The sequence below is a fragment of the Astatotilapia calliptera genome, chromosome 17 (genome assembly GCF_964374335.1).
Source record: "Astatotilapia calliptera chromosome 17, fAstCal68.1, whole genome shotgun sequence".
Classification (NCBI taxonomy): Eukaryota; Metazoa; Chordata; class Actinopteri; order Cichliformes; family Cichlidae; genus Astatotilapia; species Astatotilapia calliptera.
Genome location: NC_137438.1, coordinates 19,419,903 through 19,446,057, shown reverse-complemented (window position 1 = coordinate 19,446,057; position 26,155 = coordinate 19,419,903). Strand labels below are relative to the sequence as shown.

At 39.5% G+C, this 26,155-nt stretch overlaps 1 protein-coding gene across 1 annotated transcript in view; it reads left to right on the top strand.

Moving 5' to 3' along the window:
• LOC113008770 (thyrotropin-releasing hormone-degrading ectoenzyme) overlaps positions 1 to 26,155 on the top strand; it is a 264,030-nt gene that overhangs the window by 219,107 nt on the left and 18,768 nt on the right. The window contains exons 11-16 of the mRNA XM_026146492.2: positions 5,967 to 6,055; positions 9,646 to 9,779; positions 9,871 to 9,926; positions 17,467 to 17,614; positions 17,714 to 17,817; positions 18,573 to 18,680. Coding sequence (XP_026002277.2) covers positions 5,967 to 6,055; positions 9,646 to 9,779; positions 9,871 to 9,926; positions 17,467 to 17,614; positions 17,714 to 17,817; positions 18,573 to 18,680 — 639 coding nt within the window. The remainder of the gene's footprint in view (positions 1 to 5,966; positions 6,056 to 9,645; positions 9,780 to 9,870; positions 9,927 to 17,466; positions 17,615 to 17,713; positions 17,818 to 18,572; positions 18,681 to 26,155) is intronic.

The window sequence follows — 26,155 nt, the reverse complement described above, 5'->3', positions numbered from 1 at the left end:
TGCATCTTTAAAAGAGCCTTGAAAAGGTAAACACAACACCTATTGGTTTGTGAATTCACATTTTAAAAACTTGACTTTGATATAATGTCCATTGAAATGTGGACTTTTTTTAAGGAAGAGGTGTCACAAAAAGTTTATCAAGTTATTCACTACTGCTAGCAAACTTATCAAGCATAGCTAGATAGCTTAAAAAGGATTGCAAACTCACTCACCAGACTAGACTTCTTTAAAGAGCTAGAATGATTATTCTTCAGATAAATCCATTAAACATAGTCAATATGCTACAATGCTGCAACTACAGTTCTGAGGTCTTGTTTAATTAGCAGATGTGATGGCTAGCAACAGTTAACTGTCTTTAATCCTTAAAATATTCCTGAGCTCTTTACAGTTTCTGTTAGGGTGAGCTGTAGCTTTAGAGACAAAAAACTTCTTTTTTGGTTGTTTGCTTTTTTGTTTTTACCAGGCTATAAGTATGTTTATTTCCACTGTAAATTTGGGCTTTTTAACATCAAGTGGCCATTTGAAAAACACTCCTGCAATATACTTTTTTTATTTTCTTTTATCCGTCTTTTTTTCTTTTTCCATTGATAAAAAATGTTCCCTACCCCAGATTTAATATGAAAATAAAATTAAACTCTGATCCAAGACATCTCTATTTTTCCATCAACCTATTTGGTATCTTGTCAAAAGTCAGATAAATTTCATCATCTCCTGAGCTTAACTGCAGTGTCTACCCAGTAATTACACTTGCAGATATCTAAAGTAAAATGAACAGAGGAACATTTATGTTGTTTCTCCAGGTGCATGTTGAAGGCCCTTTAACAGCTGTCTATACAGAGATTGTTTGTTTCTTGCACATCTGACAGCATAGATATGACTTTGCTTTCAGTCAGCTACATAACTACCACATGACACATCTTTTAAGGTGTCGAGTCTGGTTTATCCCTTATAAATGTGTATATATGGTGGTTATTTACACGACTGGAAGTGTTGCCAGAACAAAAAAAGAAAACCCTACAGAGAGTAGTCTCACAGTAGAGTGAGTCTAGAGTCTCGAGTAGTTTGTCACATGATTTATAAGATATGTGAACTGGTCCCACAATCGTCCACAAACTTTTTGTGTTTTGGTCAACAGTATATTGGATATTAACACAAAATGAATAGTCTAGAGTCCTGCCACAAGCTGTGGGTAGTGAATAAAATAGATTGAGGATACAAGCAATCGAAATGAGCTTCCTCAGAAGGTTGCTTAGAACCTCCTTTAGAGAAATGGTGAACTGCTCAGTTATTTGGAAGAAGGTTCAGGGTAGGAATACTGGTCTCCACCATCAGACAGAAACAGTGAAGGTAGGGTTTGGGTATCTGACTAGGATGCCTCCTGGTTGTTTCCTCGGTAAAACTCAAGTGCCCTGTTTGATACTCCTTCATAAACTCTTTCCTGTGTTGACACAGCATCAAACATTGGTGATAGTCAAGTTCTACTTATAAATAATCATCTTATTATGAATGATCACTTTGTTCTTAATGGTTCCCCTCAGAGTTTCTGGCTCTGCTAGCTCTGGGTGCTAAGGGAAACAATAAGTGCCCATTTGTAAATTGTCCTCAGGGCATCTTGTGTTCCAACACAGAGTAGTCATGTAGTCATGAATAATTTGGTGCTTGTCACAGAGTTTTATGGTAATTTTATGGTGTGGTCTGTGTTAAGTGCTGTTTTGTGTTAATTTTGTGGCACACACAAATTGCCCTCTGTGTCTGGAAGTTGTGAAGTGACCTAGAAGCTTTGGGTTGTTTTATGCCACGAGACGCCGCATGTCTCTCATTTTTATTCCTGACAGCCCACGTCTGTCGAGCTGATATTGTGGCTTCTGATCCTGGCTTTAGAGGAGCAGGTAGGTATATTTTTGATCATAAAGGTTTGGATTTTATCTGACTTGGAGACACTTGGAACGACAAGTCTAAATGGGGTCAACATGTTCTTTAATGGAGGAAGATGAGCAGAGAGGTGAAGGCTGTCTGAAGAGTTTCTAAAGTTTCCCACTCTGAATAGATCACTGCAGTCATGCTGCGTTTCTCTCTACCTCCAGCATGAATGTGTGTGTTTCACTTGGTTTCTGCCTTTGATGAATAAACCATAAACTCTGAGGACACACACACACTTGCATCAATATTAATAAACACATTCTGCTGTCCAGGCTGTGGATTGTGTGTCTTCCAGTGTGCGTCTCTGTGGGTGTGTATGTGTGCGTGGTTTAGCTCCACTCCTGTCAATCACATTGATATAAATATCAGATAAAGTATTTGCTTGCTAGGTAGTGGTATTGATCCACTATAGCCTGCAGCGACAAATGGCTATTATAGGAATAGTAAATGGTTCTTTTTCAGGCTGATTGTGTTACAATGACCCCTACTTTACAGTATTCACACACCCACTGCTTAAAAAGGGGAATTGACTGGATGTAAAGTATTTATGTAAAGCTGATTGTTTGCCATTTCTAATGAAAATCCAGTCTAATTAAAATATGAATCAGTTTGATAAAAATGAGTCTAATTATAACGTCAGGGTTCTTAACAGTGCTGAAGAGAAACACTCACTTTTAGGACTCTTATTAGTACTTACATATGGTAACTGTTAGGATTAAAATTAGACTTTAACATCTAATAGGGAAGCATCAAGAAGCTATTTGTTCCTAATGAGCTCTAAGACTCAGCTAAATTCTTTCCTCACAGAGCACTATCCGCATGGGTTTGGTTTTTGGCCAAAAACCTTCACCTCAGACGAACAATAATGCACTCGTGACATCATAAATAGTTCTGCAATTCTTTTTGTTTGCTTTATACTTTTTGGCCATGCACATACATCGATCCGGCATAACATTAACATTGCCACTTACCTTATATTATGTTGGTCCCCTTTTGCTGCTGAAACAGCCCTGACCCTTTGGCACATGAATCCATGTGTGAGGCATTTAGTTGTTGGCGTTCTTGAAACCAGTCCAGGTGGTGCACATGTTGATCAGTCTCTAGCAACTGCTGTATTTACCAGGAGTTGGTGTTTTACCCCTCTGGTTATTTGTGCCAATTCCTTTCTGGGCCCCACTCATGTACTGACATATGTGTCTGTTCATCTTAGCCACTATGATGCCTGACAGGAACTTCCATGTAGTGCTGAGACAGGTTATTGGCTGGCAGTTGGATGGGACTGGCCCCTTCTAGGAATCCTTGGGGATCAGGACTGTCCAGCCTTCAGTTAGCCAATCCTAGTCCGCTTCATCCTTTAGCACTTGGTTCAATTGTGTTGCCAGATGATCATGACGTCCAGTTCCTCTGCCACTGAGAGTACACCTTGGATTGTCCAGTGGAGAACAGCTGGTTTATGCTCCTGGCTTTAATCTCCCTAGTATAAATCTGTGAGTCTTTGCTTGGCAGTTTCCAGTGTCCCAGGTATGGGCAGCTAGTTGTACTTCTTAGGCATTCCTTTCTTTATCACATCTTTCTGCAGCTCTGATAAATGGGCTCCATGGAGAAGTCCCTATCCCCATTGAGGGGTACTGCTCCTTGTGGCCGTTCATCTCGCAGCCAAGCATCTCATGGTATAGATTTTTATATATATAGAATCAATATAGAATCAATTCAGTATAGAATCAGTTTTAAATCATGCTTTTTATTTGTTTTTGTTTCTAATGTCTCTGTAAAGCACTTTGAATCACCTTGTTGTTGAATTGTGCTATACAAATAAATTTGCCTTGCCTTGCCTTGCCTTGCCTATAGATCAGATGGTTGGTTTCAGCAATGGTCACAGTCGGGACTGTCAACAATGCTGCATTCACTAGTAGACCTTCAAGTAGCCTCTGAAGATCTAACAGAAGATGTGAAAAGAGTTACGTAATACATAGTAATCGGCCACTGAGGAACAAGGTTTCCAGCTTAGCCATGATCCTAGCTTGCCGTTGCATTTGTGTTGAATCCAATCAATCTCTAGTTGTGATAGCAGTTGCAAGCAGTTGGAACTGTGATCTACTAGTTGTTTCACCTTTCCATTGGGATTACTTGCATAACAGCATTATGACAGCAAGAAATGGTGAATAGGGGGAATCTATTTCTCCTATTCACTGTTCTCACCCTTGTCCACTTATGCCTTCTTGTCCCGGTAGCCTTCCTCAACACCTGATGTGGACCTTGTTAATCTGGGGGACATCCGAGCTGGTGTGGCTTCAGTTATAACATTTTTATATCACTTAGTTCATCTGTAAAGCTCTTTGTTAAAGCTTCCAAAGTACCTCACATACAACCACAGTAGAGGATCCACAAACCATTACCCTCTCTTCCATCTGCACTGACCTTGGTAGAAAAGACTTCAAAATGAATCGTTTAAAGAAATTGAATTGCTGTGTATCCTCAGGATTCTGTCATACCATTTAGATCACTGAAATTTTATCATACAATGTTTTTATCTACTTCTATCTACTACTACTATTTCTTAGTTGTGCTTTCTCTGAGAAAACTTTGGATTCCATAGCACCAACTAAGTATCGTTTAAACACCATAGGCTACCTGAGTATCATTGCTGAAACCTATCATCCATTTATAACCCCATTGTACGCATCTTATAATGGCTGTTTCCAGCAGGATCCAACAAAGCATGCCACAAAGCTCAACCATCCCAAAATGTTTTTTTATTTTACATAACAGTGAGTTCACTCCTCACCAGATCTCAATCCAATAGAACACATTTTGGATGTTGTGTAATGGGATTTTCTCGTCTAGCCCACAAATCTCCAGCAGTTAGGACCAAAATCCCAGAGGAATGTTTCCAACACCCTATACGATTAAGCCAGTTCTGATAAGAAAGACAGGGGTGTGTCCAACTTGGTATACGCAACCAAAGACAGTATAAAACATTTTTACTGACTATCCAAGCATTCTGAGGTCTCAGCTGTAACCAGGGTTTCTACCCATGAAAACAATGTGAACAGGAAAATGATAAACTGTGGTCATTTTGTGAAACCAGTATAGATTCCAGTATGGATTGAGGTTAAAACAATGTATTGAACAGATTAAAAAACACCCAAAGTAATATTTGAGCTGCTGCTTCTTTGTGATGAAAGAACCCACCTGAGATGGTCCAGGGATCTGAACAGGAAACCTCCCGTTTTCCAGGCTCCCCGTAGAGCATAACTTGCTGGAGAGATTTGGGATGTGTGGTCAGGAAACGCATCTGAATACCTAGGGAAAAACAGGAAAAAGGTTTAGGGCTTAGCCTGTTGTCATGAGGAAAAACTAAATGGATGGATGGATGGATGGATGGATGGATGGATTTATGGATGGATGGATGGATGGATGGATGGATGGATTTATGGATGGATGGCTGGATGGATTTATGGATGGATGGTTTTGTTGGTAGATTTTCTTTTTCAGAGAATCTGAATTGTGTTGCTGTGTATTACTCCCACATTTCATCTGCCTTGCTGCTTCTCAGAAACCGTTTAACTCCTAAATGTCAACCATTCAGGAAGAAAAACAGCCCAGTTCAATCCCAGCAGAACTGCCATTTTGTGGTAATATAATTGTTTTTTAAAAGCTCGATAGGTTGCAGAATCCACTCAAGCAGTGAAGGGGCATTTCTGTATTGTTCAGATGACAGTGAAAATGTAAAAATCACCCGACTAACCAACCAGAGTTTTCACTGGACAGCACATTTAACCTCCGTTTCTCAGAAAGAGACAATAACCTTCAGTTACTTCCACTTGACTGATGCTTGCTGACTGCTGCAGCTATTACACTCTCACTTCCTGTCCCTCTGTAACACAGTGAGCGTCACTCGCTCCATTTCCAGCTGAATGATGCTAAGAGATCATCGCTGACCATCGCTCTCTCTTCTCTCTGTAATGCCTCTCTATCTGATAACTGAGGCAATAAAACCCAATCCAATTCCACTGACCATTACTGACATCACTCTCTCTCTGTAGTTTACAGTGGCAGGTCCCTCTCACAGTCGCCGTGGGAAACACATCCGCCGTTTGTTCAGAGTCTCTCATCTGGATCAACAACAAGACAGGTACAGTAGTGTGGGTGTAATGATTCTCTGTGCTGCTCTCACGTCTCAGATCATTCATGAAAGTGTGCTCTGCAATCATGACTTAATTATCTTGAAATGTTACCTTGAAATGATGAGCCGCTGTCTTGGCATTGTTTTGTTATGCCAACAGACTAATCTATTTCCTGATCACAAATTAATTATCTCATTATCTCCAGACATGTAATCTGTAGTTAATGGGCTCAACAAATCGAAGCGAACAGATACAGTAGATTGTTTTGAGGGATCTCATTTTCAAGGTTAGAGGTCTTTCAGTGCTGGCAGTAAACACAGAACCCCCCACATATAAATATGGCTAATTCTTCATGTTTTCTTTTCTCATAAAATAAAGTTTTTTTCTTCTAAATAAAACTCCCTCATTATTTAACAATGTGTAAAACTCACTGTTGTTCAGCTTTTAGAGAAATAAAGGTCACACGAGCTTGTTTTTTTAAAGAATAGCGCGCTCTACAAAGTACAGCTGCATTTTCTTTGATATTAGGACGATTAAATTACTTCTTGCAGACAACAAAAATTTTCTGTGTTGAGGTAGTGCTTTGTCTTTATTAGCTTTTGGAGAAAAGTGTGTTACATGAAAAATAAACCTTTCAGAATAAAGCTTGTTCCTCTTTTGTCTTGCTGGCTGCTTTATGGAATAAAATTCAGATTTTTTAAAGGTAATTCTGCCTGAAGCTCTGTGCCAGTGAAACCAGCTGTAAGACCCCACCACCTCCACACACACAGATCAGAGCAGGCATCGGTGACAGCAGATATGACGTTTATTAAGCCAGAAACAACGTGAAGCATGAAAAGAGGAGCTCGGCTTGAGGTGAGCTGCAAAGCGGCAGCTTCGGACAGGTTATCACAGTGTATGAGAGTTTCTGATTGGACTAGTCGAAGGTTTCACAGAGCCATCAGCTGATATGTGCTGACGGTTAGATTATCTAATGATTAAAGCTGAGCATGACTTTTGGGCCTCTCTGAAATAATGCTATTCTCACTTTATGAGTGTTGTCAGAGATGATAACTCTGTTTTCTGGCTTGTTCCCCTTCAGTCTCTTTAAAATGGACGTAATTCAGGCCTATTTTTGAGGAATATACTTCCTATATCTGTCTTTGCCTAAAAAAACATCAGGTTCTCATCTTTGGAAAGAGCTGACTTCAGAAGAAGAGTTTGGATTCTGGCATATCTTCACCTATTTGCAATGAGAAGAAAGGAGTCTTAAAGTTCACGACTCAGAGGTAGTTTGTTTCCTATCAGAGGGAATAAGTTGAAGAAGTGGGCCAGACTGGAGTCAGCTGCTATTTTCCCTGTTTTCCTCAGGCTGTTATACACATCCTGCAAGCTGTTCTACTAAAGCACTACAACCTAATTTTGCCATCTCTGAGAATATTCACATTGTTGTGTAAGATGCAGCGATCCTTAAAAGGTTGTGCAGAATGAGCAGGCTATTCTTAGCTGGTTGTAGTTTCAAGATATTTTTTTCTGCTGCACCCAATTTTCTATTTGGTTTGTGTGTTCCAAGTTTTCTAAAATGTTTAAATGTGCAAATGGGGCGTCCTCTGTACAAATATTCCTGGTTTGTACTCTTTTCCAAAACAGAACAAATCGGAGGACTTGGTAAAACCAGATTCAAAAATCTTATCATATCTTTTTAATGGCACATTAAGGCCAGATGATTTTAGAAATCTCTTTTTACTAATTTATAATTCAAAAAATCCTGTAAACAGCCTGGGAAAAAAATATTGTGCATGTTTTTTGGAATAAAATGTTGAATGAGACTGTGAATGATAAATGAAGTGTAACAGACTGCAACAGACTGTCGGTACAGACTGTCTTACCATTCCTACAACAGCCTCTCAGCCTATGATAAGATGAATGGGTTAATGGATGAATATTTTCATTAATATCACCTCAAAATATCTGCAGTCGATCGCTTATATCAAGTTTTCCAAATGTTTATATTTAAATATTAAAATGAGGCACTATCTAATAAAAACACTGTCACTGTCAAGTAAAATTAAACATTTTGTACATTTTCTTTCAGTTAAAATGAAAGAAGACATTATGAAAACACATAGAAACTCAAAACTGCTGACTTCACGGAAAAAAGAAAACAAACAAACAACTTTTAGAGCCATATTTACTAAATGGGCTAAAATGGTGCAGTCAGTTTATTTCAATACATGAAAAAAATCAAAACTTTACTGTTAAATATTGATACGATTAGTCAGTACCAAAAATATTAGCGTCCCCCCTCTTACAAGTTATCTTGTCACTGCACTCAATTTAATCCTTACAGTACTTTTATTTATGTCAAAACCCAGTTTGTTCTGGCACTAGAGCAGGGCGATATGACCAAAAATATTTATCACAATATACATTTGAAAATTTGCGATAACGATATAACTGATGAAATATTTAACACTAGACAAAATACTTTACAACTCCACAACTTTATTAGTGGAAAAAAAAATCTATGTATTTTCACTTAAACAAACAGCTGTTTTTTATGTACATTAAAGTTATATAAAAATTTTGCAGTGCAAATGCAAATTCCTTGCTGACAGTTTAACCAAAAGGCATTTCCAGTGGAAACTGGCCGACATATCCTCAGCATAACCATGTATAATATCCACAAAACTTAAAAAGAGGTTATACACACACAATACGGTAATATTATGTTGAAGCACAGTACGTATCACTCTGCGAGGCTCCGGCCTACGATAGCCGTAATGCTCCGACAATCCATCAAGCGGTGCGGGTTTGTAGCTTAGCAAAGTCGTACTGAAACATTTGACGCCGTGCACCACATAAAATCTTTTCGAGGTCAGTAAGCACAACCAGAATTCATACATAAGGCACACGGGATTATAAGGGGCGCTGTCGATTTTCAGAAAAATGAAAGGATTGATTTTAAGTGTGCTGTATTTTCCAAAAAACACAGTAATAACGACGGCCCGCTAGCACGTGCTACCAAAAATAGTGCTTTGTTGTGCATCTGACGGACGAAAGCTAAACCAGTTCCACACCACTGAAGTTGCAGCATTTTTACAAACCAGTTCTGGTTCATCCATTTCATTCAACGATCCGCTTTTGCCCTTCTCATTCTTAGTCGCTGCCAGGCTTTTTCCGCCATGTGCGTATGAAAACAAAGGCTCTGCGCATGTGTGTTTTACCCATATTCTATCGCGATATTTCATTTTCTTATCGTTGCCCAACATTATACTGGTGTTATTGTGAACAGTATAAAACATTGCTATATTTTACCTTTATTATTATTGCTTGAATGACAACAGTGTATAAAGTGAGAAACCAACATTTTGATACCATGTAATGAGTTCATTGAGTGTTACTGTCATTTCACTTCAAACGTTTAAGCCCTAAAAATGTTTTTAAAAAACCCTACACTATAGGAGGAACTGGAACTGGAACTTGGAGTCCTCTGAAGATCCTGACAGGACACCATGTCGTTATCTGCCTATCTGATGTTTTTAATATTTTTGATGTCTTTGTTTTCTCGATGCTTGGATTAAGTGTTTTAATGTTTTGTTGTTGTGTTGTGTCTCAGAAACCCACAGGATTGGTCAGATGGATGACAGCACATGGTTGGTAGGCAACATCAATCAGACGGGCTACTTCCGCGTGAACTATGACCTCCAGAACTGGAAACTGCTTATTCAGCAGCTGCACACCAACCCCCAAGTAAAACTTGTCTGTATTCAGTAACATCTGCGTTTGTCTGTTTTTTCTCTTTCAGTTTTTCAATCCCTCTTTGCTTGTTGCTCACTTGCAGATCATCTCCGTTGGAAACAGGGCAGGACTTATCGATGATGCTTTTAACCTGGCCAGGTGAGATGATAGTTTGCTATGATATACCGCAGTGGCAGAAGTAGGAGAGGTTCTAGCCCTTTTCTCACTCTCTTTCTTACTTATTGGCTCATCTTTCACTCTGGCTTCAAGACATAAAAGCATGTGGACACAGAGGATGGAGCCAGGCAGATCTGTTGTGTCTGCTTCTGTGTTTCTTTTCCTATAAGGTGAAGGGCTTTTCTTGCACAGGACTGACAGTTTGTCGTCTTCTGTCAAAGGGATGGAAATTTTGAACATCGACAGATGTGTTTCAGAGTTGAGTAGGTGTTTTGTTTTGCCGCCGGGTATAGACTTCGATTTAGTTGGCCGTGTATACAGAGGTTTATTCTGTATAATGTGAGTTCAGTTGAGGCCCATGACTCTTTATACAGAAGAGTTCAGGACAGAGGTTTACCAGCACACACACACTTCCACCAGCACATGGAGAAGTGCAGCTCTGCGGCTCTGGGATTAGCAACACTGCCTTGTACTAGATTCTCCTCAATCCTGTATCATGTGTGATGTTTTATGTTCTCCCCTGCATTCTTATCATCAGGTACTTCCCACATATAAACATGCTTGGTGTGTGTCTCCAACAGCTTTCCAGTAAACTTTGGTTTTGCTAAAACAACACCTTTTTTTTAGTCTTAGAGAGAGGATCTGTTTTTCATTGAGTGAAATACCAACCACAACCATTTCCTCCAAACAAACTTTATTTTGCATACACAATCACACAGAGTACAATATGTAGCGGCAAACTTTGTCCGAGCTGTGGACAGGTTGCGCACATAGCCGCGCCATCCCAAGGCTTGGTTTTAGCATGGGGGGGGGGGGTCTAGTCAAGACCCTTACTGGATACCGGTTGGGAATCAAACTTGTGACTCCTACTCCAAAGATTTGTAGTCTTACCACTACACTATTCGGCCACAGTTCCTATCCAGTTGGTCCTACAAGCACTCCAGGATCATAAAGCTTTCTGAGAATTTCAGAATTCACCTGCATTTCATTGAAATGAATTAAGTTCAGGTGCCAGAATTGTTTTATGATTGCGAAAAGTTGGATGATTTGAGCTCCATCATTTGTTTATAATTACTAAAATGAACCATCTGAGCAGCTGGCATTTAGTCCAGTATCTCTTTGATGTTACTACTGCACTGTTTTTGCTTTTTGGAATTCATGCAAAGTCTCCTCAAAGCTGCCGGTGTGTCCCCTGGTGCTACAGTACGGCTGTGAATGGGTCAAGGTATGAGCTGAATTGCCTCGCACACACCTGGGTCCGTCCACATTTCTGAATTCAAAGAAGTTGCGTACAGACAGTGTGCAAAGAATTTGAAAAATAAGCAAAGGCAGACGGGAACTCTGTGATGAATGAGCGATCAGCAGTCACGGCGCGGGCGGAGGCGGGGGGAGGCTGAGTGAGTCGTTTCTCATGGTGATGTTTTCAGCCTGAAGCTTTTTGAGCACTGTAACCAAAATCTACTCTGACACCAAGCCTATAACTCAATCTACCCCCGTCTCCTTTTTTTCTTTCTGTATCTTCCCTTCCCTCTCTCAGCCATCTGTCCTCTGTCATGTTGAATGAGCAACATCCAGAGACGACTGCGCTGTCGTCTTCTGCTCAGGAGTGTGTGTGTGTGTGTGTTGAGTTGGGAGCTCAGCAGGAGGTTTCCATCTGTACCGAAAAAGAAACTACAGATCCATGAATATGCACACTGATAGCAGAGTACTCTTACTTCACCCTGGATCTGCAGTAGCACCACCACGCAACATTAGAAGACAAGAGTTAGTTTGTTTTTTAACGCGATGAGCTTTTTGTTTTGTTCTTTTTTAGTCCTCCCACGAAAAGTCTTTTTCTATGCAACATTTATTTGTTAAACTTTTTGAGGACAGGAAACACTTTGACAAGTTTCTCTGAGATGCTATTAATCCTAAAAGAAGCCTTCTGCTATATGTGAAACATTAACTGTAGGTCTCACACATTCGTTTTTGAGGCTTAGTCATTTTCCAAACGTGCTTTCTGAGCTCAACATCTGCTTCACGGATTTTCTCGCTTCTTTATTTCAGGAGTAAAGACGTCTAGAAGACACTAGAGCATTACAGGAACTTTTTCCAACTTAAAGTGGACTAAAGACATTTTTTCTTATGAATATGTAGAAAGATATCATTAGCTCAAAACACGTGTATTCTCGCTGCCTTAGTTTTACTCCGATAATACGCAATTAAATCATATACATCATATTTTCAGGGCTGCATGTGAGTGGATAAAAAACATTAAATGTATTTCATAAAATGCAGCCAAATCACACAACGAACACTTACAGGTGTGGACAGAAGTTTACATCCATCATGGGCATGAATGTCAGGGTAATTTTGGATTTTTAATGACTTCTTTGAACTGGTGTTCCAGAGTGGAATGATTGCAGAGCATACATTTTTAATGACTTTGAAAAACAACAACTGGGTGCAAAAGTTTGAATTTATTTTCAATTTTTTCTGATCCACATAGGGTCAGATATGAACATACATACTCAGATATATACAGTAGATATACCCTCACTAATATTTGGTTAAATGTATGGTAGCAAGTGGCACCTCAAACAGATGTTTTTGTTAGCCATCAAGGAGGTTCTGGCATAATTCTGGCTGCGTATTTGACCGTTCTTCCTGACAGCTTCTTGGTTCATCGGCATAGATCTGACTTTTAAGCATAGTTAAAAGTAGGGTTGAGGTCAGGACTTTGTGAAGGCCATTCCAGAAGTGCAATGTTAGCCTGCTGTATCCATTCCAAAACCAGTTTTGTTATGTATTTGTCCTGTTAGAACACCAAACTGTGTCCATCTACCTGTTCATTTTAGGTGAAGTTAAAGAATTTAGAGGCAATCCTCCAACTTCATTAATCTGTCTTGCTACCACCGCCATGCTGGACAATTAGTCCTGTGTTCTTAGCTTTGAAAGCCTCACGGTGACGCTGGTGCTCCAGCAGTTCCCAGTTCATGGCAGGCTTTGGCTGCACTTAGCAAAGGATTTAAGTGGGTGTATGTATATATTTGATTCTCCTGATGAGTGCATTCAACCTTCTTCAGACCACAGCTGTATTTTATTTATTTATTTATTCGAAATGTGCATCACGTTTTGGAAATCAGAAGGGAAATTACTTACATCTTTTATACTGCCTGAAGACTTTTCTCATTATCATTAAATGTCTGATTTAAATAAAGTTCTGTAACATTCCACTTTATATCCATACAGCTCATACATTTATGTGACATAACTAACATAATAACCAATCTAGTGCATCCCTGTGTGTAATCCACGGTATCTTCTTGTGGGCTTCCTCTGATTCATTTGGGACATTACTGGAACGAAATGTGTAATCCATGCATATAGACCAAGAAAACGTATTCCTGCACATCATCTAAGGGAAATTCAGAATCATCCTCTTTAATTTGATAACATGGAAGGCACAGCTTGTGTTGAATCTGCTGCCTGTACTTCATATCCAGTGATGGTGAGGTGAGGTAAAAGAAGGCTGGGTATGTGCAGTTTATAGTACCTCTTCTACAGTTTGATTCCTTGCTCGGGGATTTATTTCTCCACCTTATCGTGGCATCAACTGATTATTTCGGGGAGTGTAGTGCTCGTACTGATCGAAATGAAAGCCAGAAATTATTAAACCATGATAAACTCTTCAGGTCACAAACAAATCAGCTGCCAGGCCATCTAATGATCACTTCTGAGTCACAAAAAAACCACTGAGATCTGTTTTATCGCACTGAAGGCAAAAAAAGAAACTGCCAGCTCTGCTCATTTAGCAGAAATGCGTCTTATTTATGAAGATGTTATTTCAGCCTTTTTCTGAGAGCTGCTCACTGAATTGATTCTTTAATCTCAGAATTAATTTCAGTCGTGCTGATTCTTCTTCTGCTGCTCACACTTCAATTGACCAAAGCCTGAGTAATCCACCCAGCACTAACTACAAATAGGAGGCAGCACGACTGTATGAAGGTGTGTGTGTGTGTGTGCGTGTGTGTTTGTGTGTGTGTCTCTGCGCGTGTGTGTGTGTATCAGGCTAGTTTAGCAGTAATAAATGCCTCAGTGAGTGTACGCTTAAACAGTGATGGATGTTGCCTCTCTTATATGTGTGCACCAGTCCCTCGTTAGCTCTCCACTGAGCCTTGCTAATGGCTAATGGACAAACAATTAACTGGCCCTTAACGATGTTAATGAGTTAATGAGCTCGTTAAGACGACAACCCTGGGCGCAACAGAGAGAGAGCGAGGGAGACTGTAACTGAGAGCAAAAATTGAAAATCTATAATCGCTTCACTTCATTTCACAACTACACTAAAATTTAAAGCCCTGCTAGCATTTCCTAGAGATCCCAGTGTTCATTACAGACACAATATAGACAGAAAAGAGAAGGTGCTGAAAGGTGACTGTTTGTCCTGATGAACGAGAGTCATACAATCAAAACTGTAGAGTCCTTACAGAAGAGAGATTAACTAGATAATCAAAGCTGAAGTCTGCTTACTGAGGTCCTTGTATTCAACCCTGGCAGTTTTATTGAGGATGTAAGCCACTGCATTAGGCAGCATCACCAGCAACATCTAATAATCCTATAACAATCTTGGTATTGTCGACCAGTCGTGTCCTCTAAAAGTAACTTACTTTTCACACACTCCTCCTTAACACCCTTGACAGTTGCACATTCACTCTGTTCTTTCTTCACTTATCTTGCAGTAAAATTTTAGCTGTCACCTCATATTTACCAAACAGATTTAAGCATGCTCATAAGTGATGAGTTCAACCTGCATTTTTATGACCAATAGAAGGAGGCCCATGTTCAGTTCTAAAGAAGTTTTTCTAAAGAAAACAACCCTTTAGCTCAGTCTTCAGTCTATGAACTATTTTTTTCTCTGATACGTTTTATGGTCCAAAGTGCTTATGTAATATTTAAGCAAACAGGAAATCAAGCAGGACCTATCTTACCATGTGGTTGGTAAGTCTTCAACCAATGGGCATCCAGCTATCTTCAGTTTTTAAGTCTTTTTGTGGTTTTGTGACACATTTCTCAGGTTGAGGGTTCACAAAGAAGGCTATGAGCCATCAGGGGATTTCATGGTAGCAACTTCCATCTTATATATACAGTCTGTAATGATTTTCATTATCACTCTGCTCATCTAAATATAAAAAAAAATCACTAAAGGAAAGGTTCTACTTGTGTAATTCTTTGGTTCTATCTTCAGTTGATTTCTTTGTTTTTAGTTTTGTGCAGTTTTCAGTGGAGTGTGCAGTTAAACTTTTGTGGGGCTAAGTTTGTCGATGCATGTAAGGAGGCCTTTGTGTTATGAATAATCCATTAATTTACATAATAATGAAATCTCTCTGCCAGATGTGCAAGCTTTACAGTGGTTGGCAGTGGAAATAATACCTGACCTCATATTAAACTTCATAGAAAAGCTGCTGAGGTAGATTTTTTGACCCTTTTATTATTTTGACAGTTGTCGCTTTGATGATGGATCACGTGCAGCATCAGTGACGTGTGACACGAACGAGTCTCAGAGCTGATGTGGACTGATAGCTGATGGATGATGTTTAAAAAACAATGACAAATAAACAAATAAGAAAACAGGTAAATGTCCAGCTGGAGTTGCCATGGTGACTGCAATCTCTCTCTGCCTTTATGTCGAGTCCCGTCAGTGTTTTTGCAGCGTGGTAAACAGGAAGTCTGTGCAGGCTGGATGGATTATGGTAATGTCCCAGAGGCCAGGTGCATGATGGGAATGGAGATGAATGTGTGGAGGCTGGTCGGGTTGGAAATGAGGCAGATTATGGAAATATGATGGTCTGGAATTCAGACTTTCTTTGGCAGCTCAGAGACTTAGCGAGTCTTATCTCAAACAGATTGACTTTCCGTGGAGTCTGCCCCTGTCATCTTGTCTGTCTGCCTCTGAAAATTAAAAACCAGCAACCAAAAAAAACAGTATTTCAATACAAGAACATTCACTTTCTTCACCTCCTCTTGTGTGTATGAGTCAGTCACTGTGATTGACATCCTCTGTAAAGGTCACTGTTCGGCGTCAGGCTGAGCTCTCTCACTGAACATCAATAATCAGAATCAAAAACAAAAAGAACCCTAATATTACTCCTGAGTTCACTTTGTGTCCTCCACCACCCTGCCTCATTAATATTCATGGGCTGTGGGCGTGAGCGAAGGTCAGTGCAGGAAACAGGTGAGGTGCCCACCCCTCACCAAAAAGCATCATGAATGTTAATGAATGCACAAAAGAAGCTCTTTAATATTGATGAGGCAGTGGATGTAACCGGGGCTGCTAAATAGCTCAGGTTAGAGGCCATGTTTTTGTTAATGTGTTCCTAAAGTGGTGCTTTTTAGGTTGAGGGTTAAACAATGAGGGTTAAAGATCAAATCTTCATTAAATCTATATTTACATTAGCTCAAGGGTCCTCTGTGTGTCCTGAAAATCTACAGAAATACTGAAATCAAAGATTCCGTACGGAATGGCAAGTGTGTCAAAAAACAACAAATAATTCATGTCTTAATTCAGTTCCTGGAAATATTCATGATGTGTCCCTGTTAAGGGAAAAGACACAAAAAAATACCTCAAAAATATGAATAACCAGAGAGAGGATTTGTGTTGATTGTTGCACTGAGATATTAGAGTCCCCAAAAATGACCATAAAAAATTCCTTCAAAGAATGACAAAACACTCTTACCAGACTTTAAAAAGGTCTCAACTGTTGTGCGAACATGGTCTCCCTCGTAGTCGCTAATGAAGACTAGCTTTTCTCTACTTTTTGCTTAATCATAGATAGACCTGGATTAGTAGAGTGCAGCAGAAAATACAGCAGAGCTGCTGTTAGAGCTGTTAGCTGGTTTCTTTCTTTCTTTCTTCAAAGTGGATCAAACATAATAAACTCACACAACATGAAAATTTTATCAAACTGTTTGACAGAAGAAAACTGTTATTTTTAAGACACTCAAGTCTAACATTAGCTGATGTAACTTGTAACCAGCTGCTGTTGTTGTTTCGCCAGCTCGTTGTCAGTTTTCTGGAGACGGGAGGATCCCATGTCTAATCTCTTGGCAATAATTAATTGTGACAGTGTTGTGAATAAGTAAGCATGTTTATGCACATTTTCATGTGTTAGAGACCTGACTTAATTTCAGGAGTTGTCTGTTTTCTTTGTGCTTTCACTTCTGTGATGAAGGGAACTCTTCTTAGATGATAAAGCACGGTCCAGACACAAGTTAAAATTTGTCTCCACTGTATGCAAATGCCTATGACTTGTCTTCACCTTTGCCTTTTGTATACTACATATGTGGCTCAGTTATTGTGCATTTAATATTTTTATTTTATTTTAAATTAACTTGACTGACTGTACCTTTAAAGTCTTTAATGTATTTTCCATTTGCTTCATGTTTTTAGAATTTTAAGAATAACTGTCTCCTCTTTACCAAGATGTTTTTGCCTTAACACTTTTCCCACTACTCATTTTTTATCCACATCATCTCTCCTCAGGGCGGGGTACCTTCCACAGGGTGTTCCTTTGCAGCTGATTGGCTATCTGCCAGAGGAGACGTCCTTCCTTCCATGGCACGCTGCCAGCCGAGCGCTCTACCAGCTGGACAAACTGCTGGACCGCACAGACGAATACAGGCTGTTCAGTGTAAACAACCAATCAGTCACAATTTTAATCGATCAATTAACCACTAACTGCTTCTTGTTAGCAGAATAAAACATCTCTTATCATTGTGTGTGCTAACAGGACTACGTGCTGAAGCAGGTTGCATCGCGGTACCATCAGATGGGTTGGCCAACGAATGGCCCCGGCACAGAGGGCAACGTCCTGCAAGCATCCTACCAGACTGAGTATGCAGCAGACAGACATTCCTGTTGGTGGTATTGCACTAACAACACTCAGTCAGTCAGTGGAAGGCAGTGCCCCTTTAACAACATTTGTTCTTTGACTGAGAAACACCATCGCATCATTGAAACAGAAAACAAAACGTAGTTCAGCATTCTAGCAGCCTGCTTATTCTCTTTCCTGTCACATCGTTGAGCAGAATTATTCATGTCAGATTCTTAGGTTACTTAACTCAAACTAATGAATCAGAAGTCAGCCGTATCTATGTCCAGTCTGGACAGAGGTGAAAGTCGTGGTTTAGCTTAGCTTGATGTTTGTTAGCTAGACTGCAAATCATTAATGGTTAAACGTGTTGATTTTAGGGGGATTTTTTTTGCTGACAATGAAGTTCAGACAAAGTAATATCTACCTTCTATGACTCAAACCTGGAAATCTCAGACCATAAATTTAACATAAAGAACCACCAGTCACCCTCCACAAAGTTATTAAGCACAGAGTGCTGTGACCTTTAAAAAGATCAGCTACTGCTAGCTAGCAAGTATTACGCTGCCACCCAGAATCTCACAGTATGCACTCCAAATAGAAAATGCAAGAATGCAATTTGAGACATGATAAAAGTTTAAGTATTAGGCTAAACCAGTCTGAAGATTTTCTGGAATAATCTCTGTGCTACATGTGAGTGATGTTCTGTGTCCAGACAAGAACCTATTGTCCATAAGATGTTTCTTTGAGCATTTTTTTCTTCTCTATGTCTATTCAGGGAGTTGCAGAGAGAGCTTATCATGTTAGCTTGTAGCTTTGGAAACAAACAGTGCCACCGTCAAGCCGTTGCCTACATCTCTGACTGGATCTCCAGCAACAAAAACAGGTACAAATACACTCGCAGACTGTTTCATTTAATACTTGTGCCAAACTTGGTGCTACATGTGAGACTGGAAGCCATCTATGGATAAAATAGGTGTGTAAAGGACTCATTTTAGGTGGAAGGTGATTATTCAAAAAGCCACCAGTAGTCACGTCTTTGCCTCAAACGATGCAACATGTAGAGATGTCTCAAACTAATGTCAAAAATTTAACTGAGCAAAAAATTTGCATCGTCCCAAATGTACAGTGATGGAGACTCTGCAGGGAATGCGACTTCTGGTGACATCAGTCTGAGACCAAGTGGAACAAAAATTCATCTGTTGGCAGCTAACATCTGTTCATTAGTTTCAATCACTGTTTGGGGGGACAAAAGACAAACTTTCCTTCTGTTAAATCTGAACAAAGGATCATTTTTTGAATGAACACATTCAGTGTTTTTAATATTTTCAAAGAGTTACCCAAACGTTTTCATCAGTAAAGATTAAGTTTGATGACCTCCCCAGTACCGTTAATGACCTCTCTTGTCTTTTATTGATCCATTTGCTTCTATGCTTTCTTTTTCTGTCATTCCTTTTGGCTCCAGCTCTCTCCAGTCACGTGCTGCTGGCTCCTGCGTTCCCTCTGTGTCCTTAACAAGATCTGCAAAATTAGATTTCAAACTGCAAATTAAATAGAAACAGATGCTGGAGCTCTGCACAGGACAGCAGGGAGCTGATGATAATAGGAGTTGTAAAAAACCCCAAAAAACCCCCCAAAAAGCACAAAATGAAACCGTTTCTACTCCATCCAGTTGAAAATGTGATTGGATCTAAACAATAGATGAATCCTCGCTAATCTCTGACATGTGCTTTTTTCTAAATAATAATCACCACATGCCGCAAAATATTTCTGGACTTACAGCATGCCCTTTCCATTATCTGTGTTTCTCAGTTCTAGCCTTGTCTTTTAAAGTTCGGTTGTTTACAGTGAACCAAATGGCACCCATTTTCTCTCCTCACTACAACACCACTGTGGCATTTTCTCACATTTTGGAAGCAGTCTGGAAATGCTTCATTCTCTTAGGTAGAAAAGTGCCAGATAAATCTACATTTATGCAGGATTAATCCCTCCAGGGGTGACTTTTTAATATTTCATGCTCTATTCACTAGTTTTTAATCCCATATGGAGATCACATGTATGTGATCTTCCTCCCCATGCCCGGGTATTAATTAAAAACCTGTTTTGAATCAAAATGCTGCAATAATTGCCAGGAGAGAGAGCTCATCTGACCTCATTTCATAGGTACACGAACTTCTTACTGTCTACCAAGTCGCCAAAGAAAAACTGAGAGGTAGGGTTGGGACTGCGTTGCATTTTAGCCAAGTGCTAATGAAAGATCCTTTCAAAGACAAGAAGATGGTACTTTTAAAATCAGTTCTTCTATGCAATAGTCACATTAGTGAAAACAGTCGCTGGCTGAAGCAAAACGAGACTATGAAATAGCTGCTTTGAAAACAGGGACCAGGTCAGCAGCACTCACCAGCTGCAATGTTTGAACTGACTTTGATGCATCAAGAGGATAAAAAGGCAACACGTCAGAATCACCTCCTGTCAGTGTGTCATTCAAAGGTGTCAAGTTACCAATTGCATGCAATTTGTCATAGAATATGACACATTAAAATTGCACATTTGTTGTCTTCTAATGCAACTCTGTTGCTGTTTACATACACAGGAATGCATATCAAAAATTAACATTAACAAAAATTAACAAAATTAACAACCCTAACTGTTCACAGTAAGAATCCACATTGAGCTGTGGTTCAAAGTGGTTACTCAGAGGTAGAGGGTGTTGGAAGCTAAACCAACCAGTTGGTTGACGCAATTGCTTGCAATCATTCACCAAAAAACCAAAAGATTCAGGGCCATAACCAGGTTTCCATTTCACTTTCACTCTCATGTGAGTGGATCATTGAATGCATTAACATTTGATCATGCCAAAACATACACCAAAGAGTAGTTCTGAATCCAACCCTGACGTTTGAGCCTACATACAGAGACAGAAGTTTTTTTCTTTTCTAAACTTTACCCGAACTCTAACCTCTTTTTCATGATGTCAGCCCTTTTTTATTCTCCGTTCGGCTCTAATTATGATTGTATAGTTGAAATTTCACATGTAGTCTCAAGCACTTTGTGTAGTCAGTGAGAGTAGAAAAGTGCTGTAAAAATGGAAGTAGATTATGTTACATTACAATATGAATTAGAACTGACAGTTATCAACTTACTTGCACTTACAACACAAAGCTGAACACGTTCCTACTGATCTGCAGGAAAAAGAAAAGGAAAGAAAAAGAACACGTGAAGCTAAACTTTGCTTGTTGCTTGTTCATTTTAAAGCTGCCGTCCCACAGAAATGTGCCTTCATATAAATGAACACCTCCATTTCATTTATATATAGTTTTTGGGTTTTTTTGCTGTTGTTGTTTTTTATTCGAAATCACCTGCTGTGATGTGACTCAGACAAAATAAAATTAAAAAAAATTCTGGTCCAGAACAATGAGCTGCTAATATTTTAGTGCCTACATCCCTCTGGAATATTAATCATGTCCTGCGGGGGTTACTTTGTAAATTAACCATCTGAATGGCTCAAAAATGATCTGCTTTTAAATGAATCTTATGCTCTTATGCGTCTGCAGCCATCAATGGATTATGTGGTTGAGGTTTCAGGGACAACAATGGACTGCTAGCCCCCCATTAACCCCTGTTACTTCCCTTTCTTGCTTTGTGTTTATTATTCTTCTGCCAATTATTTTAGGAATATGCAAACAAAGAATCTGAAACTGAGCTGAAGTTGTGCTGCAGAGTTTCAGCCTTTGTGTCCAACACGTTGCTTCAGACTGAGATTCAGATTCTTCCTGATGGATTTTCATGAAATATGGTTCAGACATTTATGGTTCTGGGGTTTAATGTCAGGTTGACATTTGCTGTTTCGGGTCAAATATCTCGACTACAGTTAAATGGATTCCCATGACATTTGCACATTTATGTCTCCATTAAGAGGAATTGTCATAACTTCATCATCTGGCCTTTAATCTAGCGCCGGTACAAAGTGGGCGCCAAGCAGTTTGACACATTGATTAATGATTGGAGTCTGGTTAAATGAAAAAAGAAGCATAAATACACATCTGTAACAACATGCAACCACAGTTCTCTGCATTAAAATAATGCACTGTCCACACGCCTCCTCCAGCTGCATTCTTATACAATGTTCCCTTTAGATGAGAACCAGTAACCATAACTGGACAAAATGGAGTCAAGTTTGGTGTGCCTGACTCTAAATCCCTCCCCAACAAGTCAAATATTAAATGTGAAAGTGCCAAAAACAGTAGTTATGTTAAGGGCTGGTTTTAAAAGCAATCAATGCCCATTCGATCCCATTATAATTCCAAACACTTAAAAAACACACACACACTTTATGGAGACAGTTTGCTAATCGAGCTAACTAGCTGATAATTTAGCGATCAATCCTCTTATCTAAATATGGTAACCTCTAGATCCAAAAGGTGACATGTGACTAATTTTGATTGTTTAGTCTAAATGTGAGGGTGGATATGTCCATATTTTATACCCAATAGTCTACAGTCTGCTGTAAATATGAATGACTGGGGAATTTGGTCCAGCTAGATCCTACTTTCCCAGCTGTTATGATGTGATTACATTTGTTCAAAATGTCACTCTGCTGCATTGTTTTTATCCTTCATGACTATAGTGGAAAAAGAATAATCATAAGCGATAATAAGCTAGCTGTAATGAGAGCTTCAGTCTGATTAAAGAATATTCTACCCATGGAACTTCTGATGGTCATCTCTCTGCAGGTCAACAATGGCAGCACCACAGACTGAGGTCATGTGTCTTTATTGGGTACTTTAAAATGTTTTATCAGACTGACAGGGTAGTTTTCTAATTTCTATATGATATTTAGACTGGAACGTCAGACATACAGACACATGGGCAGACAGACAGAGCAGATGGTGAAGAGCCATGTTTACCATCAGAGTAGGCGTTTGATCCAGCGGAAAAATATTTCAGAAGAAAGATGGAGCTTTAGGACATAAAACATCCTGTGCAAACTGTTAAAACACATCCACATACAAAGGGAGCTCGTTAATGGGAGCTAAGCCATCTGGGTGGTTGATTATATGGAGAAAATGCAACATTAGGAAGTTATTTTCATTGTGCAGGTGGCAAAATAGATGTAGTAGCAGGAGGACAGCACAGAGTATTACTTAATGTTTTACATGATTAATAACCTGGTAGTGTTATCTGGGTAAACACACTCGATGTCATAAATACACTCGAGTGCGCAGTGTTTGGCAGCTGTCACCTGAGAAGGACTTTAATGCTACAGTCAGCAGTAATGTGGAAGTTAGCCAACCTCTCTGTGTGTGTGTGTGTGTGTGTGTGTGTGTGTGTGTGTGTGTGTGTGTGTGTGTGTGTGTGTGTGTGCTGGAGCTTGCTCTTAAGTGGAGCATCTCTAAAATGATTTCCCAGGTCGCTGAATGATGTAATTGTCCCTGCATCACTCACTCTGTGCTCACACTGAATGCACGCACACGCACACAGTGTTATTTCCACAATATTATTTTGCTGCCAGTTGAGCTCACTGTATTGAGATGAAAGTTTGGTTTGCTGACAATTTAGGTCAGGTGCACGCACATCTACACACACACACACACACACACACACACACACGCACAGATACTTTATAGTGTGAAAGAAATGTTCACCTTTTTGGCTTTACTTTAGATGATTCAGGCCAGTAACCAGCTGGAACACGAGGTCTGTGTGTGTGTTGGTGTTTAACCCTGTGAGGTCTCAGACATGGTGGGTAAAGTGTGTCATAATCTCTGAAGGTGACTGGTCACACTCCTTATTTGTATCCTCGGATGCTGTTAGAGTAGCTTTGCATGATTTTCAGATCAAAATGAGCTTTATTTTATACCTGACCTTGGTGCAGCCCCTTAGAGCTTGTTCTGTAACATGTCTACCTTTCAAGGATGCTTCTTTCTGATTGGCTGATCCTTGTGAACAAGAGTCAAACTGCAGCAGTCTGCACTGACAAGCAGGGTTTCCTCTTATCCAAGTATCTTCAGGGTTAACCCAGAATTTTCTGTACCGTGAAGATGGTTCACTTCAACATGTTGGCTTATGCTGCAGACCAAGCAGGTGTCACCACCTTTAACCTATCAAATCTCCAGAAAATAGCCTCAGTAATCCTGAATCCTTCTGTGTATGCTTAGTAGTGTCGAAAGTTTGTCATTTCTGTTTAGAGTCTTTGTTCTTCCTCGATGAGCATCGGTAACGTTCAGAAAGTAAGACAAAACTGTATTCATTTTTCCCCACTGGCTGCAGACATTTTTTTTAAATTTATTAGTAACAGTATTTGATCCCTATCAGGGCACTTGTTTTATTTTATATCACATTTTACTACATTTCACACGTAGCCTAGTCCAAGACTGCATTTGAATTCTGTTTGATGTTTATTCTTCAGCACCGAGGCTGTGGATGAGCAGATAAATCTAAAACCTTTTTCACGTAAATAATATTAATAATGTATACTTTATTGATCCACGTGGGTAAATTACTCTCTCTGCATTTGACCCATTCACTCAGTGAAGCAGTGGGCAGCCACTAAGCAGGCGCACTGGGGAGCAGTGTGTAGGGACGGTACCTTGCTCACGTCTTCGTACTGTAATCAGATAGAGAAACCCTCAGATTATCTTAGGGGGTTTCATGTGACCACGTATCCTGATTGCCGATGTTAGGGTGAGTGGATTTAGACACCAGAAAGATACCCAGATATGTTGAACTTAATTCGTGGTGCAGCACCCAGGTTGGCGTGCATGAGATCACTGCAGTTGTGTCTAAAATTCTTCACTTATTCACGACTCTTTGAAACTACATATAGCTCATCTGCATTATGGGGAAAAATCCAAACACCTGCCAGATAATTTTCTCTGTGCTTTTAGCTGACATGCATTTTTCTCGTGAGTATCTGTTATTATATTTAGCTTGTTTTTTTTTTTAACTTACATTAAAAGTGATGATGGCATCCAATACATTTTCCTAGGTCCCATCTAGGACGCTGAGACACAACATGAAATGGCATCCTAGTCTCAACCTGCCACAAAAACAACTTTTCAATTAAAAATAGATGTTGTATTTATTATTCAGCAGATTTGCAAACACAGGAGTGTGAATTAGTGTCGAGGTGAGCTAAGGACAAAATAACTAACTAGCAAACAAAGTTGTGTGCAGATACAGCCTGAGATAATCTACTAAACACATCTCCAACATAAGCAGGTCACGGCTGTTCACTCCTTCAGATCAAACTTCACAGGTTACAACAAACACTGGAGTGACAGGCTGGGAGATGAGGAAGTGAATGATCCTCTGCAGGTGGCAGCCATCTTGGCTCCTTATGTAGGATGTGGTCGTCAGGCTGTAGATTAATTAGAACCACTTAGCAGTCACACTCTAGGACTATGTATACTCTTTCACAAAAGAAGGAATCGCCATTCACACAAAATATGAAGTAACATTTTCATTTGGTGTTGTGAGTTACTTCAAGTAAACCATGTAAGGGACATTAATAGATTTGGACATTGTGGGTGAATTAAAACAGTAAAACAAAGAAGAGTGGGCTAAAAGTCCTCCACAGCAACATGAAAGACTCGTCCCTGGTAAATAAGTCAATAAATCATGCAGACCAAAAGACTGATATCTTCATGTCACGCTAATATTTTACCGTCACTTAAAGTTGTGATATAATATTAGTGCTCAAACCAGTGGAATCTTCAGCCTCTAAGCAGTTCTTCTCTGGGGGATTCTTTCCAGTCGCAGTGTAATTGTCTTTCTCTGTGTGAAGTGAAGTGATCAGGCAGGTGTTCTGACTTCGCCTAATGAGTTTGTGATTTGTTTTTGTCTCTTCAGAGGTGTGTCGGTGTAATTGCTCCCCTGGAAATAAAACTTACACTCAAGTTTCACTCAACATTGTCTTTTTCATTCCAGGCAGTTGTCAGAGTTTTAATTTGGCATTTTAAGAGAAGAATGCATGATGAGAAATAAAGAAAAGAATAATGGGTATTCTTTAATGTTAGAGACTAGTGTCGGCAGTCCTGTGAAACCTAACTGGAACTTAGATGAATATATTCAAGGTTTCTTTCAAATGTTCATCAAAGTTATATTTTCAGTTCAGCACAGTAATGGGCAAATCTGATCTGACATACAGTAAATAAACATGACCCCCCCCCCCAAACCTGCTACAGAACGGTCTTAGACTTTCTCGTCTGAATTTGACCTTCGGACTAGTCTTATTGAAATCTTGTGAGACCAGGTTCTCCTCATGCAGAAATAATCTTTCAGTAGGCATAGATCTAAAGTTTTAAATAGATAAATAAATTATTAGGGAAGTGCTTCAAGGAGAACAGAGACGAGCACAGG